The sequence below is a fragment of the Wasmannia auropunctata genome, unplaced genomic scaffold (genome assembly GCF_000956235.1).
Source record: "Wasmannia auropunctata unplaced genomic scaffold, wasmannia.A_1.0 LD336092.1, whole genome shotgun sequence".
Classification (NCBI taxonomy): domain Eukaryota; kingdom Metazoa; phylum Arthropoda; class Insecta; order Hymenoptera; family Formicidae; genus Wasmannia; species Wasmannia auropunctata.
Genome location: NW_012026798.1, coordinates 2,342,824 through 2,363,923, shown reverse-complemented (window position 1 = coordinate 2,363,923; position 21,100 = coordinate 2,342,824). Strand labels below are relative to the sequence as shown.

The 21,100-nt window shown below is 33.2% G+C and overlaps 2 protein-coding genes across 3 annotated transcripts in view; one reads left to right on the top strand and one right to left on the bottom strand.

Moving 5' to 3' along the window:
- Nucleotides 1–1,270: 1,270 nt before the first annotated feature.
- LOC105463006 (14 kDa phosphohistidine phosphatase-like) overlaps nucleotides 1,271–21,100 on the bottom strand; it is a 71,357-nt gene continuing 51,527 nt past the window's right edge. For both annotated transcript variants that reach the window (XM_011709994.1, XM_011709995.1), the window contains exons 3-4: nucleotides 5,364–5,491; nucleotides 1,271–1,615 (exon numbers count right to left, since the gene is read on the bottom strand). In XM_011709994.1, the coding sequence (XP_011708296.1) occupies nucleotides 1,523–1,615; nucleotides 5,364–5,491 (221 nt within the window). In that variant the 3' untranslated portion in view covers nucleotides 1,271–1,522. The remainder of the gene's footprint in view (nucleotides 1,616–5,363; nucleotides 5,492–21,100) is intronic.
- LOC105463005 (phosrestin-2-like) overlaps nucleotides 18,548–21,100 on the top strand; it is a 52,437-nt gene continuing 49,884 nt past the window's right edge. The window contains exon 1 of the mRNA XM_011709992.1: nucleotides 18,548–18,819. The gene's annotated coding sequence lies outside the window, so the exon portion shown is untranslated. The remainder of the gene's footprint in view (nucleotides 18,820–21,100) is intronic.

Sequence of the window (21,100 nt, the reverse complement as noted above, 5' to 3'; positions counted from 1 at the left end):
ATTTTTACTAGTAATTTAAAAATTAGACATAAAAAATTTAAATAATTATATTTTCAACGTAATGCAAAGATTAACATATATGTATACATTTTTATACATAATACGTATACGATTATTAATAAATTCAATATAATTAATATATATTTGTATTCTATGTATAGGTACTGCATAATGGAGTCATCTAGTTATCAGCAAGAAAACAAAAAGAAAACTCAAGAAGACCAGCGGTAATCTGTATTTAAAAAGTATGACTGTTCTTGTTACCGATTACTACTCTACTAGTCCGCTGAAATACCGACAACCATTTATCGTTGAATGATATTGCAATACCGTCAAGTTCCCTCTCTAACCACGGTCTAAAATACAATTTACCATCTTATCATTCTTAGAAAACACGCGCGCACGCGCAAAATTATTAAAAAATATTAAAAAATAAAATACTTTTTAAGTATACTCTTTTGGACGAATAAATACGCTTATATTTTGATTCAAAGTAGAGAGAGAGAGAGAGAGAGAGAGAGAAAATGTATATAAGTAAAAATATAAGAAATATAAAACTATTTTAAATATATTAAACTATTTTAATAAAAATTTATACATGAAGAAACTTCCGGAAGGACATAAATATAAAAACAGGTAAATGAATAAAGTTTCTTTCATTTTATTACTAATTTACGTATCTTTTATAATATAGGATTCCATAAAAGAGACAGAATAAATTTTAAAGAAAGATGTAAATGAATGATTAATTTCTTTAATTTTAATTACTTAATTGAAAACTTCCCATACTTACATAGATTGCGACTCACTTTTTAAAACGGCAAACCTACTGTGATCTAACTTTATAGTATAAAATATGAAAAAGTGGAAAATGAGTAAATTAATTATTTATTCATACCATTTTATTTATACTATATTTCTATTTTAAAATTTTTTATTAAATACAATTTTATAAATCTATTTCTCAAATACATAATGAGATATGTGTGAAGAATGCTCGTTTCCTGTTTTCAATGAACTTTATCGATGCGAGTTATTTTTACACACAAAGAATTTAATAATTATAATTTATTTCGAAATTTGGCTTTGGTTCCTAATAAAGTAGTGAAAGAACGCGCGCGCCCTCAAGTTTATACAGCTATGCAAAGTAATGAAGCAAAATTTAACATTCTAAAATTTTTCATCACCCATACTCTGACTACTCTGAAAATTCCATTTCCCTTTATTCACATTTTTATACAATGTAATACGTCTTAAAAGAAAGAAGAAATTTTAAAGGATATAAATAAATTTTTTTAATTTCAAAATTGCTTACATTTTCATATAATGTAGTGTTTCATGAAGCATTTAGATAATTAGAACAGTTAACAATTAGAATACATCTAATTTCATTCCGATACGCACATACATTTTATTAGTAACTGTAAATAATAATATAATAAACGTACAAAGCAAGATTCAATCCTATACATATATATTTTGTTAAGATAAAAGTCAAGATAGCGCATCATGTACTGCCTGATTAGTAGCCATCGTCTGACCACGTGATGTTGTAGGCGGGATATTTTTTCTTCAATAACTCGACCGATACTTGATGATCAGCTTTGCCAAAACCCTGTGAACCGAATTAATAGTCGAAAATAATTAGTCGTTCACCACATTCCTCTGGAAATAAATTCAGAATTTAATACTGTCGTGTCCTTTCATTCATGACCTTTAAAGTTTAAAGTTAGAAAGTTTAAGCATTTTAATGCATTCAATTAACATATTCGTCACCATAACAAATACCCTGTGAACCGAATTAATAATCAAAAATGATTAGTCGTTCATCATATTCCTCTAAAAATAAATTCTAAAAATAAATTTTTAATACTGTCGCGTCCTTTCGTTCACATGGTCTTTAAAGTTTAAAGTTAAACTTTTTAATGCACTCAATTAACATACTCGTCGCTACAACGAATTATCCAGCAGCAATTACGAGACTAGATCTCGCATTATTTTCAATTTTATATGAAGTGTACCCTTGACATCTTCACAGAGATGTCAATGTTGTCGCGCACTGCAACAATGCGCAAAAAGAAAAGGAAAAACAATAAAAGTAAAGAAGGCGGAAATTAAGCTTCCGGATAAGATCTCTCTTAGATAAAATTCTAGTGCACATTAAAGTGCATCGTTTTATTCATTTTAAAAAAAGCTAAATGCAAGTAACAATAAAAAAAGGATCTTTAAATAGATAAAAATTTCTAAGGTCACATAGAAGAAAAATAAATATAAATGCAGCAAATAGCGCAAATTAATATATCAGTAGATTTGCTTATAACAATCATAATATTTATGTTTATAAGTACATAGATGATTTTCCTTTATTATACACGATGGGTCGTTCGTGTTTCAATTAATTTTTATCACTTTTTTACGAATATAAAAAAAATTATTAAATGATTCTTATTTATACTTTAACATTTTTAGAAAGTATTTGTAAGGTTGTGTATTAAAAAAAATTGTGTATAAATAGCAAACTAATTACAGCCGACTCATTGTCAATCGTATATACTAAGTTATATCAATAATGAATCATGTTAAAATGTCATGTATTTTTAATCAATCATTGCATAGTAAGAATTACGATTACATAAAGTATAATTTAACTTTATAATTTCTAATCTGCGAACGGGCGACGAAACGCAATAGTTATAAATACTGATAAAATAATTTTTATAGTTACTTTTCAATTTCAGGTATAATATTGTCTTTTTTCAGGATTACATTCCAAAACGTTGCTTTCGAGGAAAATTTTACTAAAAAGCTAGTTTACGTAATGCAAACTATAGCTTTTTAGTAAAATTTTCCTCGAAAGCAATATTTTGGAATGTAATCCTGGAAAAAGACGATATTATACCTGGGCATTAGCAATATCATAAAATTTACGTCGAAAAAGTGATAATATACCTGGGCTATATTTCAAAACATTGCTTTGAAGGAAAATTTCACTAAAAAGTTATAGTTTGCATTTTATGTAAACTATAGCTTTTTAGTGAAATTTTCTTCGAAAGCAACGTTTTTGAATGTAGCTCAGGTATAATATCGCTCTTTTCACGTAAATTTAATAATATTGCTAATGTTGGCCACATTGCCACGGGATCGGGAATAATCCTTCGAGAAGTCGAAAGCTAAATAAAATATACGCTCCTTGTTTGTAATTGTGACCGGTGATATGAAAACAGAATATCCAGAACGATATTAAAATTACTCTCCCCTGGGCGTTGTCAGAGATTTAAAGAGGGCCGCCCTCTTTAAGTCTCCGATCTACAGATATCTTCTTCGCACACTTCTGTCGGATAATCTTCAGTTTTTTTAATGTATACGCTTCAAATCTCTCTCTTCCTTAAATCTCGCGCTTGAAAAAAAAATATTTTCTTATCAATCTCGCGCTTTAAAAAAATATTTTCTTGTCAATCTCGCGCGGCTGTCGCGCAATATGAATTATTCGTTTCCCAGAACGGATTGCGAATTCCAATTTAAATTCTCGAATAAATGATCCGGAACGCTTCCGCAACTTTAATGTATGTATATATCGGCTCGTTCATTCCTTATAACGATATCTACATATATACAGGCTGCTGAGATATTTCCTCTGAAGTAGGATGAATGTGTAGCATCGTGTTAAGGCATCCATATTTCACGAAACGCGCAGCTTCGCGATATGTATCGTACTTCTTATAAGTTTGTTTACTGAAGATAACGACAGCCCAATAGCGCTCTTACTTTCACGAATTGCGACTTGCAACCAAATTGAAATTATACAACTGTACATAGACAACTATATAGAACTCCATATAAACTCTATATAAACTCAACGCAGTATTAATATTTACATTGAGTAAGGTTACTATAGTAGCTCTGACGTCAAGAATTTTGTCAAAGGATGACAGGATTAAAGCAATACAGCATTTTAATTAAAATAAACTCTGTCTTCTCTTTTGTCGAATAAGTAAAGCAAATATTCTAGAAATGGAATTCGGATCAATACAAGATGTCTGTGCGCCATAATAATCATATTGATATAATAATATATGGTATTCTTTATAAAATTTATATGAGAAAAAGAAAAGAAGATACAGCTTCAAACAAGAATGTAATAGAATTTGTAAATAAAAATATATACTGAACTAGCGCGTCTAAGCACGTTATAAAATTAAATGATATCGTGTGAAAAATAAAAACTAATGGTACCGCGCCCGAGTTTTTGCAACACGCTCGTAATAATTGCCTTATACAATTTACGCGAGATACCCTACTATCGTAAATGCCGTAATACGGCCCGATAAAATCCAGCGGCGTTACGGAAGTCGACGAACATTTCCGAGTTTACGTAAATGCAATTGCAATTTTACGCTTGGAGGTCGATCGACCAGCTTCAGGGTTTATAGCATTTATACGCTTCGAAGCGTTTCGTGGCGGATGGCATGAAATAGCGGAATTTTTGTACTTCTTATTGTTGAATGCGAAATATCTGCTTTAATATCGATTGACTTTATTAAAAGAAAAGATACTTTTTGAAAATGTCCTGAGTTTAAATTTAAAAAACGATATAGACAGCAGCGTCTCGTTCTTTTCCTATTGTTTACTGCGCTTCCGTGTGTTTATTGTACTATAATAATAAGAAATACTTTCTTTCTTTCTTGGAGATAAGTACTGTTTTAAAAGAAAAAAACTCTTATTTTACACACGTACACTTCTAAATAAAACACACACGTAACTTTCTATTCGATTATGTTCGCGTCAGGGGAACGAATTCTCTCGGACAGACAAATTTAATCTGCTGAAGTTTGACATATGATGCCGCGTGGGCGTGTAAACTCGTCACGAGTAACAGTATGGGGTGAAAATGTTTATGCGCTGTTAATCATAGGTACTGCAACGCATATTCCTCTTCTCGCGTTTGAAGCCATCACATGACACTGGGCAATATCACGGTTCTCTTTCTCTCTCTTTCTCTCTGGACATTCATGTCGACTGATTGTCAATCTTACTTCGATAGATGCAAACATAATTCCGATTAACAAGGCCGTTGGACATGTGGAAAATGAATGGCATACGCATGCAGCGCGCAATACTCCACAGTAAATAATAAAATAAAAGTTAATCGGGAAATGGAGAAGTATACAGGATGACAATTGAAAAACTAAACAGCTATAATTTTGTGACGTATAAGACAGGCTGGAGTGAATTAACACTATACTACAGGAGAAACCCGTCATTTTCAACGCAAAAAAATCACGCATGAAAAATAAAATATTTTTACATCAGTCGAATCAGGGACGGGCGAAATAATTAATATTCGGATAAATTCCGAGACTTACAGTCGAATATCCATAAACTTTGATGGTCTTCTCGTCGGGGTCATGCTCAATTCTTCCACCGCCTACGCAATTCGCCTGCAGACCAGCGTATTTCTTGATTTGTTCGTTTACCTGGTCGAATATATCAGCTGAAACATAAATAAAATAACAAGCTTGATAACAGAATTCGGTGTATAATTTTAATGCTTATATGAATTAATCAGTTGAATTTAATTATGAAGTGGAGCGCGTAATTTAACATGTAGCATTAACATGTACTGGACCAATTTTACAGCTTTTATTCTTTCGCAATTAATACATTGATGATTGTATTATCATAATTACATTTTTTTAAACACTTGTAAAAAGTGAATGCCATTTAATATGAAATTTTGAATCACATAAACAGCTAGATAACAACCCAAAGTAAAAAATACGTAATTTTACACTCTACTCATGAGTCTTATTGTTAGTTAATCATATTATACAATATTTTATCATGTATGCTCACGATAATAAAAATTTTATTACGACGTACACGTGTAAGACATACCTATAAAACTCGTGGCAGATAACATGTGTTAACCTCAAGATATTATTCCTTAAAAATATTTAATATATATTTTCTCAAGTAGTATCTTGCATAGCTCAACAAAAAAAAACGATGAATTTTTCCGATTCGAATATAAGCGACAAAGGACTATTAAAGAGCGGGTATCAAAGGGGAGATTTGACGAACATCCAGTGAATCGTGCAGGAAATAAATAGAAACGCGATCGTCTATACCAGTATGTCGTCTATCTACACTACTTCCCATTTCGAAGAGAAGCAAAGACGACATGATTTCCGCTTTTTCCGCCCAGCTCCCCCCCCCCCACCCCCTCACCTCCTCACTCTCTCTCTCTCAAAGGCTGCAGAAACTTGTCGCGCCGGATACAAAGTACCGATCGCGTATAAATAGCTGCGGGAACGAACGCTTAATCGCGATTCCTGTCCCAACAAGAAGAAGAAGACGAAGTGCGACTCCTGTCCGGATGGCCTTATACGAGCGATATTATCGCAAATTGCACGTCCCTCGATAAATGACGAGAGACGGCGAAGACAAGAGCGCTTCTCGTCTGAAACGCGATACGGATCCGCGACAAAAATCCGGACGTACGCCGGGCGTATATAGGTAAGTATCAATCAATCGCCATTGTGCGTCACCGGTGTATGTCCATCCAATACGGAAAAGTTGAAAGGAAGAACTTAGTATCGATTTGCGGAAAAATAGGGGAAAGCACGTGCGTGTCCGTACGTGTGGCGCATGCCACGTGTAAGAAATGCTCTTTGACAATGCGCGCTGTAACGTTATATACGCGTTATAACGCGATAAACATTCCACATGCGCGAGATGAGACAGGCGATAAAAAGAGAATTTTTCCCAATAAAAAATCGAAACAGAGCGCGAAATGCATCACGTAAAATGCATAAAAAGCTGTCATCGCGGCATAACAGCGCAATACGAATACAAGAATTTCTATTAAATTTATCGACACACCTCACGCATATTTCGAGAGGGAACATATTCTTCGCTTCCGTAGGTCTTCCGCCGCGCGAAGTTATTTTTCAATTTTATATTAAATATAAAATTCATCAATATAATATAAATATTACATGTAATATTATACATATAATGTAAAAAATGACATTTACAATAAAGTAAAATTTATATATCTAATATAAAATTATATATAAATATGTATAAAAAATGTATATTTAGTATACAATTATATAATATATTATATAAATATATTATAATATTTTATAAATATATAATCTTATCTTAAATATATATATTTCGTATTTTATTTCTAAATGTCACTTTTTATCTCGAATACATAAAATACGCCGGTTTCGAAAATATAATCGTACATATTATGGAAGACATAAATAACAAAGTCGAAAATCATTTTTCATCTCTCATGAAAAATGATGAAAATGTGTAAAATTTTAAGAATTGGAAACAAAGAGTTGGAATAGAATTCAAGAAATTGGAAAGTTTTTAGAAACGACTTCTGAATTTTCTTCTTTATTTTCTCCTCGGAGAGCTTAACTTTCTCAAGGATAGTGACTAATTCAGATTCAATACTATTTCTTGATGCACAGAATCTAATGAGATTACAATACGCGTGACTTATCATATTTTCTTCGTTCCACAAATATTCCTTCTCTCTTATTCATTTTGCTTTGGTAAATGGAGAATTCACGTTCCCTCGTTACTCGAATGAGCATGTTTCGCAACAAGTAACGTACCAACTGATTGGATCACGTTGTTGTCTCCGGAGACAAGCAGTATTCCGGATAAGACATCCTATACAAAACCTATAAAAAGATCTCCCGTTTCCATAAAAAAAGAATTCTCAACTTTCAACTAGCCAAAGCCGAGATCCACGGTAAGTGGAAGTAAAAAGACTCTACACGATCCACACGATCCCCTTACCCTTTTTTTACAGCATAACACAGTGGAATAAATGACATTTTAATGAACACAGCTCTCTTCTTTTTTATTTAGCAATATTTGCAATAAAAGAATTGTATTTAAATACTTTCATTTTATAATTATTTCATAATTCTTATAATTATCACATAATTATTAAACTATTACACTAATTGATTTATTAAAAATATTTTAATCACGTTTGACTTCTAAATAAATAAATTATTCATTGAGATCTGTATTCGTTAAATCATAAATAGAGTCTAATAAATAATATTAAAATCATAACTATTTCTAATCTAATAAATAAAAAATTCTGTGTAATAAAATATACGAAAACGACAGTTCCTTCTCTCATTTATTATTGACAGCTGCGATAAGTAAAAATTAAATGAATGAATTACACAAGTTAAAACAACAAAGTTCTCTTTTGTAAAATATTCATAAAGCCGTCGCGAATCATTAGCAAGTCTCTACAACGTGGTCTTTGCGGAAACAAAGGCGATGTGCTTTCTGAACAAGGAAAAAAAAGAGATAAAAAGAAAGCCGTCGACGAGGGAGGATTGGAAGGCAGTTTCATCCCGTTTCCCGTCCCAATGTTCATGAGCCTTCAACTTCCACGGAAAAGCGCATATATCTTGTCTTTCCGGGGTCTATGTGTTACCCATTAAGAGTCCTCTCTATCTCCCCCTACAGAAAACGAGAATCAAGAGCAAAAGGTGAAGGTAAAGGGGCGTACGCAAGGAAGCTTGCTCAGAGACGTGCGTAAAGGCGACGAGAGATAATGGGAAACGGTCGGAGACTAACATGCGGAAATCAGCACAAATGGAGAAACATCTTTGAACGCAGACGGAGAGTACTGCTATATCTATGTTGATTTGGACGGGTCGCCAAACTGATCCCTGTGACGCTAAGGAAAATACAATCATTGATTGTTACGCCCGAAAGGATTCCCGAAATAGAGACGTGTCGCCACTAGATCTGAATTCAGAATTATTATCTGCGTATATCTAAGAAACGTTACTTACCTTTATAAATACAGAAACAACGAATCTAATAATAAAAATCGACTGAGAAACATCTCGATAATAAACACAAAACGATCGTACATTGTTTAATCAATATTTCAAAAATCGAAGCATAAAAATGATAATTTATTTCATAGACGTGTCCGTAATCAATATTTAATGAGACAGAGGTTTGAAAATTTAATAAATTAAAATGAAACATATGTATTTTACATATGTAAAGAGTATCTTTTATTCATCACACAATGAATAATTAAACAAGAACTCAGTATATTTACTAGTCAAAAATTCATAGGCTACTTATAAATTAATGTATCTTGGTACATATGGCAGACTCAACGCACTATCTTTATCTTAATTGATCCAAATTTATTTTATAAAGAGAAACTTATAAATTATTAGAGTTTACTCAACTTTTGCTTCAAGGCTATCACGCCACGTTTAAGAATAATTTCTGTGCAGAAATATTCTGTAAAGTATTTTAGTATCGATGAATCATTTAAAAAATCAGTCATTTTAATGCGGATTAACTTTAATAGATACAACTTTAAATTAGTCAAGCATATTATATCAAACTCGTTTATCGTCATTCGATCTCTGCTTTTGTCGGCTACTAGCCGTTAGCGATGTCGAGAAGTTTGACAAGTTTGTACGAGGCTTGTTGGAGAAGAGACGCAACTGCAGATGAACAAAAACCAATCCTGTGGTAAACGACGTTCATATAATTTTATTTCTTGTTAAGCTGCCATTTTGACAAGGTCGACAAGAAATAAACAAAAACGAACTTTAAATGAAACCACATTTTAAACGCTCTCATGCTCAACATTTCTGTCAATAATTTTTTAGAAACGATGTTTTAGTTATGCTATAAAGAAATTTAATAAGAAAGAAATTATTTAAAATAAATCTTGATATTTATTTCGTTATTTTATTAATTAAATATATATATATATATATATATATATATATATATCATAGACGTAATAAGTATTCACGTTATACATGAAATGCGAAATTTATATATTTGCAAAAATTTTGTATGTGTATATTAAAAAATTTCCACTTCATGAATACAATTTTTTGTTTAAAGAAGATGTATTTGTACGTTTTTGCACACCTTTCTCGGTTTGCCTCTGAACGTTCCTCTTGTACACGTTAGAGATTAATAGAAATCGATGACAAAGCACAGTACCCCTCAGTAGGTACTAAAAGCATGAACCGGTAACGCACTAAGTGCGAAACACGGTATAACGCAGAGTAAATACGATGTGGATGTGGTTGATACGACATGCGTACAACATACGAGAGAGGGAGAGAGAAAGAGAAATGTATGGACTTCCTGTACAGCAGTAGAGTTAATCAGCTTGCAGTGAATTTCTGGCGGAAAGTTCTGGAGCCACAGAGAGCCAGTTTACACCGATTATGGCTACAGAACGACGCGTGGAGCGATTGGCAGAAATATCCGTTGCATCGTGCATAAAATATCCCAGCGTGAATATTTGAAGGTAGTTTTTCCCAAAAGATACGTAGCGTGTCATGAAAAAGCAAACAGGTCAAAAAGCTCGAATTAATTACTCTCTGTCCTCCTCCCTCTCTCTCCCTCTCTCTCTCTCCATCTCTCTATCTATCTATCTCTCTCTCTCCCCTCTGCAATGTGATCTAATCCCTAACAACTGTACAATTTCACATACATGAAAATTATAATAGACATATTACAGTATATAAGCCAAACGTATTTAAATGCTTATTACACATGCCATAATGCGATTATTGAAATAATCACATTTCACACTTACGTTATTGCAATGTTTGCAAATAACTCCGAGAAATCGAATAGTAATGCTAATGCTGACGATTTAAAAATATTTTGCAAAATCGTTGCAAAGTTTCAGAAGATAAGAATAAAAAAAGTAAAACCAATGATATATCAAACAGAAGATTTCCATAAATTTAAACTTTTAATATTAAATTTGCATAAAAAATTTTTTTAACTGGAATATTAAATCGGAATATATATTACACGTTAATTAAGAAAATCTAAAAAAATTTTTTAAAGACAGAAGAAACTGTAATTAATTCATAGAATCACGAAAAAAGTGATGCTGTCAGGCTCACTAAAATTTAAATCAGATATTAAAATGATGATTATCGACGACAGGGGTGATTTACTAAGGATCAGGCAGGGCGATTTCGTTATTCAAATTTTAACGCCTCGTCTCTGCAGATTTATGACACCGATTTGCGCTCGTTATTGCAACGAGAGGTCCGAGACACGCGACTCCCCATACTATACGATCGTAGGAGTTTGTAATAAAAACAAACGAGAGGATAACGGTGACGCGATTAATGCAGCGCCGTGACGTGGAAAGTTTATTATTAGCACGGGCTTACCTAAGAATAACAATTTTGCGATCACAATTCGTGTTGCGTATTATTACTTCAGCACAATTCTTGTATAATAATTATAAACTATAAATTGTACAATTAAGACTTAAACGAGTTCAAAAGATATAAAAATTTAGAGATTTTAATCTTTAGAATTTGGAAATTACGCTGTAAAGCTGACAATTGATGATTAATGTCTAATGAGGAAGTTAACTGAAGGCTAGGATGTAAAAGTTCATCAGAGATAAGTGAGTTTACCTACAGTTGAGTTTACATTCCAAATTACCGTATTTGAATTGATATCATTAAAAAAATAAGAAATTCTCTCGTGCCACGTTACTTGATAAAACTCGTACGAGATAAATCAGCACTCAAAAATTTTAAACGTTTTCTCTAATCATCCCATTTAACCAATATTTAACATTCGATAGAATTAACTTTTCGTACCGAAAAGAGTTTCGTTGAAACAGTGCCGATTATTTGAGGCAACAACGACCTTCCGGCCACTCCATGTAAGCTGAACAAATGACTTTGTGCCAGATCTGTTCTAATCGCCGACACGAGAAATTAAGACGTATCATCGACGATGATGCATGCCTCTCTCCGCAAAATGTGAATCGCGATCGTAAATCATAGCCTAGTGAAACGCCGAGTAACGACACACAAGCAATTAGTGCTGCCCACTATTCGCGAAGGATAAAATAAAATGGCAATTAAAAAAGAAAGCGCATAAATAAATAAAAACGGAATAAAAACAATACGCGAAGTTCGTGCAATGAAATTATATCTTTCATCAATATTTATATATGTATAATCCACGAAATATTTAGAATTCCAACTGCATATTCATTGTCGCGTACTGCTATTAATTGCTCTCGAAAGACTCCAAAATTAAATAAATCTGTATAAATGTTATGTTAGAAATTTATATATCTTAATTAAAATAAATCTATTACATAAATATTAAAAATTTATTGGGTTGAATAGAAAACAGTTCTGTTTTTTTTTTAATTTATATTAATGCCATTTCTTAGCAAAAAATGAAACACATGCAATTTTTCCATAATATTACAATAATATTTAAAGGTTAAAACATTTTTTTCGTAAATTATATTTTATTAAAAAATTATATTATTGCGAGAAATTATCTTCAAACTCTTAATTCATTTGAAATCAATTATGTTTCCAATTCACTTTAAAATAAAACACAATTAGAATAAAACACAATTAGAATAAAAAGATTAATAATGAAAATTTGAGTAACATTTGATAAATATATGATGCGCACTAATTTTCTTAAATTATCTCTCATTGAGATAAGAATTGTCAAGATTATATATTCTGGCAAAAAAAAAACTATTTCACGTACTATTATGATATGAGGGGTCACGCTTCATCTGAACTGAAAAGACTTGATTTAAAAATGTTGATTGCGCTGACAGAACTCAATTAATCTCGAAAATAAATTTCCAACATTCCATATGATTTGCTCATATATCTAGAAGGTGCTCATTTGTTAGTTCCTGCGGAAACATGAGAATGCAAAAAGCGGGTGATTAAAACCACAAGAACGGTATATTATGTCTCGCAGACGCGACGGAAAAATTAATTGGCCGCAGCGTAAAATTCTATCACGCGGTGTAGCTTATAATAACCACGATTCCTTCTCATTTTCATCTATTAGGGAATGATTTTAAATACATTGCAAAAAATTTAATAAACTTCACGAGACGCGACGTATTTGACAGTTATTTGCAATGCAAATACTCACAAAGTAATTATCGTGATTGTCAGGGCTTAAAATGGGAACGTAGCGATAAAAGTGTTCTGCAAGATATAATAAAATTTTTCTGAGTATGATGACAATTTTATTAGGATAATAGAAGATTTACAAAAAACCTGTCTCTCATCTTCTATACTTATAATGTCACTCAAGTTTCGTCTTAAAATGTCACGAATATTATATTTTAAAGCTCATCTCTGTCGTAAGATATCGCGAATATTATACATATTTTAAGACTCTTTGTAATATTTATCAACTGATCTTCGAGCAGAAATAATTCAAGAGCACTGTTAAAAATAGCATTTATCGTATTTTACACAAATTACACAATCTTTTTAATTAGATGCCATAAGTTTCTTTATCATGTAACACATCATATAAATTATAATATAATAAAGTTTGAATCAATGAAGCAAAAAAATTGTATTAATGCAGTTATTAAGACCATACAATATCTATGCAAAATTGTGCAGTAAATATAATAAATAGCAATCGTCGAGGTGGCGTAGGCGATTAAAAAACAAAAAAACAAATAATAAAATTGAGAAAATTGATGCTAGATTTTATTCATACATCCATCGATAATCGATAATCGAGACTACATGCTAACGGACAAGGTTATACAGGTGGAAATAACTGTATTGTAACGAAATCAACAAAAAGAAAAAAATTTGCATGTGCATGCATATACATGTACTTTTCCATTAATTTCGTATTGGAAAATTTTAAAACAGTTTAAAACAATATTATTTATCATCAGTATCATATATTTTCAATTTCAAGAAAAAATATTTTCTTTTTTTATAAAGTAGCATATGAAAAGGATATGACACTTAAAATAAATTTAAAAAATTAAAAAGATATATAATAAATGTAGTTTAAAAATTATTTAAATTGAACTTAGATTTTTATCGTAATTTATTAAAGAATTTGAATGTCATATATCGTATGTTCATTAGTTTGATTCTAGGCAAACATTTTTTTGAATGTAGTTATTATAATGTTTAACATTTATATATAATTTATATTTCACTGAAATGTTTACTACAAATAAATGATTCACTCAATACGGCAAGCCACAATTCAGATATGGATTTTCGTTGAATTCGTGTGAAAAGATACCAGAAACATAGTCTGCAATTAATTGAAAACTTCTGGGCCATAAAATGTCGACATTATTCATTCGGCTGCAATATGAAGCCATGAAAGAAGAAAAATATCGCGATTGGCCTTATCATAATCGCAGTAATAAAGAATACAAGTCGTTCAATAGTAGATACCGATTTCAATTTCCTAATGCACTGCAGAGACAAAGAAGCACGGAATCTCAGAAAAGGCAAATGTACGATACTAATCAGTAAGCATGGGGAAAAAGCAGAGAAAACTTTCAGCTTTTTCGAGTTTTTACTTAAGCTCTTTCCGAGATATTTTAATGTCCAATCGAAGTTTCATTAAATCATATTATTATCCTCGTTTAATAAAATGCATTAATAATTGAATATCTGCCTGAGATATACGATATAAAAAACTTTATCAAAAGAGCACGTGCACACGCAATCCTAATATTCATTTAGAAACTTCTTTAATCTCGCCAATATTTGCAAAAACTCGAGTTCAGTATTAAATATGCTAATTCGAATTATATTATCAAAAATCTTCTAACTAAAAAGGAACGGGTCAAAAGGTCCGCAATAAACGTCTTCTAGCTGAAGAAAGAAAAGAAGATTCCCAAAGCGCTCGTTACTTTACTATAGAACGAAAATGTGCTCAACTCCATCGACTCAGCAAGTTTCGAGGTTTCCAATGCATAGAGAGGCCCGCAGTGAAATGTTCGTCTCAAAGGAAAGATACGAAACGAATTCTAAATTGCGGGAAGATAGTGTGAACTAGAACCGTGAAATTCGACCGAAGATTGACGTTCCATCGATAGTCGCCACCTTTGTCCTTCCGCAAGTTAGTCGCGCAATCGACAAACATATAGTCCACTTTCCAAACGCTCGTCTATAATATATCATCTCACAACACAGTCCTCGACAAGCACGGAGATTCCAATTGTCAAATTTCCGAAGTCGTCTCTTTCCATATTGCACTCGATTTTCTCACAAAGTCACATAATAATATTTTCAACAAACTTTATGTAAATAGTGATAATCAAATTCACAAAGGGACATAAAGCGTTCGACATTGACAGCTATAAATTCACCGTAAAGAGGTGTTGAAGTTTCACAAGACTGTCTAGCGAGTTGCTAGAAACTTTCGCTAAATTGGCTTATCTACTTTAAAGCAGTATTCCAATTCAAGATGTAACAAAAAAAAGCTACTTAATGGAAGAGTTTCACGGAGGCAGAATTTCGTGAATTAGAAAGCGAGCGAGAGTTATAGAACTCGTCGGTTAACAGAAATTACAGAAGCAGTAATGACTAATTATGTGTACATTATACATATATTACAGAAATTATATGTACATTAAGAAAATATTGAATCTTTATACACAAAAAATTAACAGACTATTACAATTAGATACTATCAAACAGTTTTAACGTCCTTCAAGGACTCATATTACTTTTTTTTAATAATTCTGGATGATAAATGAATTGCAAAATAATTTTTCAATATTTTATGCTTCAATAATTCAATAATTTCTGCCGAAATGTTTCTCATGTGATCGTGATAATTTTCATCATCTAATTGATAAGCAAACTACGCCTTGCTTTGAAACTGACATTGCGCCTTGTATCTCAATAATCGATTAATAGTTCGACGTATGCTCGAAACGCCGATACCAGTGTCTACCGTCGTTCATGTCAATGTCACAATTCTGAGAGCGGGGTGCTGCGTATACATTATTTAGACGCATTCACGACGTGTCAAATTTGGGCCGTCGACGCATTGATCGAGTTTTAATTGTTATATGCTAATTCTTAAAGTGATTCCAACATCTTTAATTTCTTCGTTTAGATTTTTCATATGTAATATTTATATTCATGGATCTTCGTTATCACAGATCGCGAGTAAGAGCAGAACAAGAATAGAAGCTCTTGAGCAAGTTTTATGCATACACGTGAATAGCATCCGAGTCAGATTCTTCTTCTTTATCGCTACGATGTCCGAGCATCTGTATTGTGCCAATTTTATGCCTCACTTACTCTAGTTATTTACAGTGGATGTATGTATACAGTGTAAACGCACGACTTCTTTCATCGATGACCTTTGACGATGCACATCGTCTGTATAGCGGTGTTTCGTTCTTCCTTTATTTTCCGTATTCAATATAGCTAGTATAGCGTGAAGTAGACCACTGGAATAATACTGTTATGCTAGCTACACGCGACGAAAAATAAAAACAATTTTCGCAAGCTGAGCAACAACGTTACATTTACATTTCATTAAACATTATTGTTTTTTGATTTTATTGAATCGCTTGATGATTTTAAGTTATTATTGCAGTAAGTTTAATTAACGGTAAAAATTTAAATATTTATCCTATTATTACTAATAAAAAACGCACACAGGATATATTTAACATATATTTTTTGTTCATATTTAAATATTAAAAATTTTTAATAATTTTAATGAAAATCAATAAACAGTGATAAATGTATCATTTGAAACACAGGAATAATATTGAACAAGGAACTCCTTGAAATTGTCTCTGACGAATTCAAAGTTTATCTTGTGGAAAAAATAATGCTAAGAAAATATTAAAACATTAAGATAATAAATGGGCAAATTTATTTGAAAAATTTCTCGCAAAATAAGTATAATCTGAGTTTCAATACATACAAAATCGTGTTTTTGAATTTATTAGCCCATTTTAATTAAATTAAAATTTTATTTAATAAATTCGAGTTTTAACACAGCCAATTAACTCATTAAATAAACTCATTAAATCGTGATATTTCGTACTGAAAATTAAATGCAATCGCTATCGGTGATTTAATCAAAAATAAAAAAGGTGTCAACTTCAAATTGAAAATTAAAGAATTTTTAACTCACAATCAGAGAAGATAGAAGTTCATAATATACTGGTATATTCAAAATATACACATTATCATAATAGTACATACAACAGATTCTCATACAATATACTTTTTAAATATTCCATTTACGGAAGGCTCAAAAGCTCTAAAATACTTAATGCTCTTACGGATCAATAAATACGTAGGTATCTAGAAATAACTCCGCTTCACTGATACAGAAAAGAATTCGAAAAACCGAAAATCCGATTTGCTGCTAACACGATACTCTCCGACTGTAACGGTGATATTATTGTTCGGCACGCGATCCGCCATGCGTGACCTCGAACTTTACACGTGGCTGTAACTTTGGAAACCAAAAATCTCAGAATTTATCACTAAAACACTCTTTCTCTCTCTTTCTCTCTCTTGTTGCAAAATTTTGAAATATATTATAGAAAAAATCTTAAACAGATATAATTAAGTTTTTGCTCTCAAGCTATGCAAAAGATTATTTATCCAAAATATTCAAGGTTCCTTCTTTTCTAAACTATTTTTAAAGTATTACTTATTCAAAATATTCAAGGATTGTTTTTTTTTTCAAAATATTCAAAATATTTATATTTATTATATAAATATAAAATTTTAAAAATTTTTATTTCAGAAAAATGAACGTATATACAGAGCTCTAACTCTACATATATATGTTTACATACATAATATTCGCAAGTGATCAGTAAAATTATTTTTTTGCTTTCAATATAAATTTTTTAAAATTGTTTCTTGATATTGATTTCAAATTGTACGTATGTATATACGAACCATTTTTATACTAATATAGGAAAAAGTTATTAGCAGGTTTTTAGCAACGATACATATATCGCATTAATAATGCATCAATTAACAATACATTATTTATGATCGTATTATTCACATGTAACTAAAATTAGTTGGTACAGCGCACATATAGACCATGATTTGTAACAAAACGTGATTTATAACGAAAATAATTAATATTCCTTCATGAAATATTAAACACGCGAGCCAACAGTACAGTGATGTTTCACGCTGAAATAAATGTATAGAGAAATTGCGTATTGAATTTAATATTCCAATGGTCGTAGCGCAAGAATAAGCGTTACATTTATTAATTAAAATGTAACAAAATTTCTTTTAATAGAGATCGCTACAATAACGGATGAACGACGCGGAATCACACGGCATATGGGGGATGTTGGATTGATGAAAAGCAATGTACAATTAATCACCTGCCACAACAAACGCGCCTACCTCGCTAATGTGATCGTTCCGGCGTGGCTGTTGGGGGAGGGGGAGGGAGGGGTTGACGAGAATCCATTTGTCCGACGACGACGGTGCACCGTAGTCAGGGCTCCGGCGTTCTTCCGGTGGCTTCGTCGATGATAAATCCATCGGCGGGATACATGCAAAAGTTTACGCGTTTCCACGCATCGCCGCCGCCGCCGTCAACCGCCAACATCGCGGAGAGACGCGGCGCCGATTAGCGTTGCGCCCTATACGCGTCGCGACGCCTGGCGTCAAGCGCGCCAGTAAACGGCGAGCCGTGCTACACGACGGACGTCGGGCGTAGCGTCGAGCTCTACTACTTCTCTCACGGCCTAAGCCGACTCCGAAACGGTCCTCGCTTCGCACTGCTTGTAATGATCCCCGAGTGAAACGGAGAACGATATCTCTCGCGCGCGCGGTAAGATCGTCGTTTCCACGATCTCGTCGCCTCGAAAGAGAGAGAGAGAGAGAGAAAACGAAGAAAATTGATCGCGAAAAGTTTAAGTATCAGGGAGAATTGGGAAGCCGGTATAATATCTGGGTGAGAGCCGCTATTGTCAGGGCTGTAGAGATACGGGAGAAGGAGAAAGGCCTCTTATCGCTAAGATCTCCTCGCTCTTCCTTCGTCCTGAATAAATATACAGACCGGCTTTGCGGGTTTATAGCGCCGAAGCTCTAAACTGGTTATATCGATATTCTCATTTAAACAACGCAGAAACGCGTTGGATATTATATGTTGAACGGTGTATATACCGAAGAGGATTGTCTGAGAATATAACGAACTGTCAGTCTGCGATTCAAGCGTGGGCATGTGACGCACTTGAATTCTTAAAGAGCTTCGGGAACAATTTGCTGGATCTCAGGCGGTACCGCGAATGAAGGAAGGTAAATGGGAAAGACCGCTTATCCCGACTCCTCTTAACCCGGGGAAGATCGATACGATCGTAAACGGTGTTTTCGCGTTTATGGCCTGTCTTTAGTACACTACGTACGGTGATTCGCCGAGTTGACAGTCATAGCAGGTGATACCTCGATGCTCACGTCGTAGGCCGTGTTCGTAAGTAAAAACAACTCGCGCGCGCATATAATACTGCGCGTTATTATCGGCGCCGAGCGGATAATCGAAATTGATTCGCTCGCTATATATCACACACGGCGCATATTTTCTCATTAATTCGCCATTTTTGCCCGACCGCATCCACGAAACGTATATACGGACGAAAATAGGTTTTATTCAAATGGAATGGCCATTAAGCATTCGTACATGCGACAGTCGGACGGACGACGCTTTCCACGCGGTCGGTGATGTTATAATTAATTCTTAATCGCGAGCTATATAAGTAGCCCCCGTTTCGCGCGAACAAAGTATCAAGTAATTTAATTAAATCGGTTAACGTTTAGCGTGGCGAAACCTTCGGAAAGCGACTTGTAACTGTAGAACGGTGAATCAGCAAAGCAATAGCATTCGAGTCGAAAGCTCGTACGTATGTACGTGCGATTAGCATTGAACGACGTGTGGTCGTATCTTTTATCCATCCAAAGCTCCGTGTTCGAAACGTTAAATTCATTTTAGTGATGATCTTCGATTTATTAAAATTAAGGGTAATATTTCCATCGATATTATAATTAGGAAACAAACAAATAAAACTCTAACACGCACATGTCAGAAAAATTTTAGCGCTGTTTTTTTCGTTTAATTTTTTACGCGAAGACATGATACTCACAATACTTAAACCTGTGAACCTCAAGAAGTTCGTGATCCTTGTACTCTCGAGAATTTCAGTTAAATTTATCGATATCTCTTTGTTTCTCCAAAGTGATATAGACAATTATTCAATTAATGTGAAGGTAGATTTAGTGGAGCTAAATTCAAAATAGCCGTGCTCATCTGACCTATTTGTGATACTACGAAAAGGGTGTATTTCCGGAGAAGACATTTTCCTTTAATATTGCAGTCACCAAGGGATAACCAGTCGATCAGCAATAATGAACGCATAATAATGATTTCGTATAATTTATATATGATTACCGCCGCTGGAGCAAGTGCACTTTGATGCTTGACTGGACGATGTGCGCGCTTTGCGTCTCGTTTGTGCAATCTGATGCCGTTATTTACCGAATTGAATACACGGTCAAAGCTAATTTCACGTTGTATGCACGTCGTCCGTTTCTCGATAAATTCCCAAGGGCTGGGTTTATCTAATTCCAGCCTAATTTTAACTCATTCCACGAACTTCCTCAATTTCATGTGCCAATTGACGAGAGGAACGCTATCACGAACGCTATCCAAACGCACGTTCGTCGCGTTTTTCGAGTCGGAGTTGAATTTCTCTCGATTTTACCGCGAGCGATTAAATAAAAAAAAATTGTGTACAAAGGCTGAGTTCACGGAATGCGATAGTATAGAATGTAGGAAATACTGTGTGTTTTGCATCATTAATAACGTCTACTATTCCGATCAATGACGTTTCAAGCCGATTCTTGGCGCAGCATGCCGCTATATAAATTCACCGCTCGACAGTTACTATAATTACGCGATAACGCAGGAGATTATAAAGTCAATCTCACCATCAACAATGCGGGCTGTTGCACCGTGTATAGTTTACATTGCGGAACATCGTAATCTGACTAGGTCGTGCAGGTGTAAACAAAGCTTTAAAGCGTTAAAGCACTCCGCGATAAAGCGCTTACTGTTTTTAGATACAGCAGAAGATTGGAAAATGCACTCGCGCGTAGAGTTTAGGATGTACTTAAAAAATATATCAAAATTTTCGAGTGCAGCACTTACGGTACGGGAATGCATAATATATATAGGAAAATAT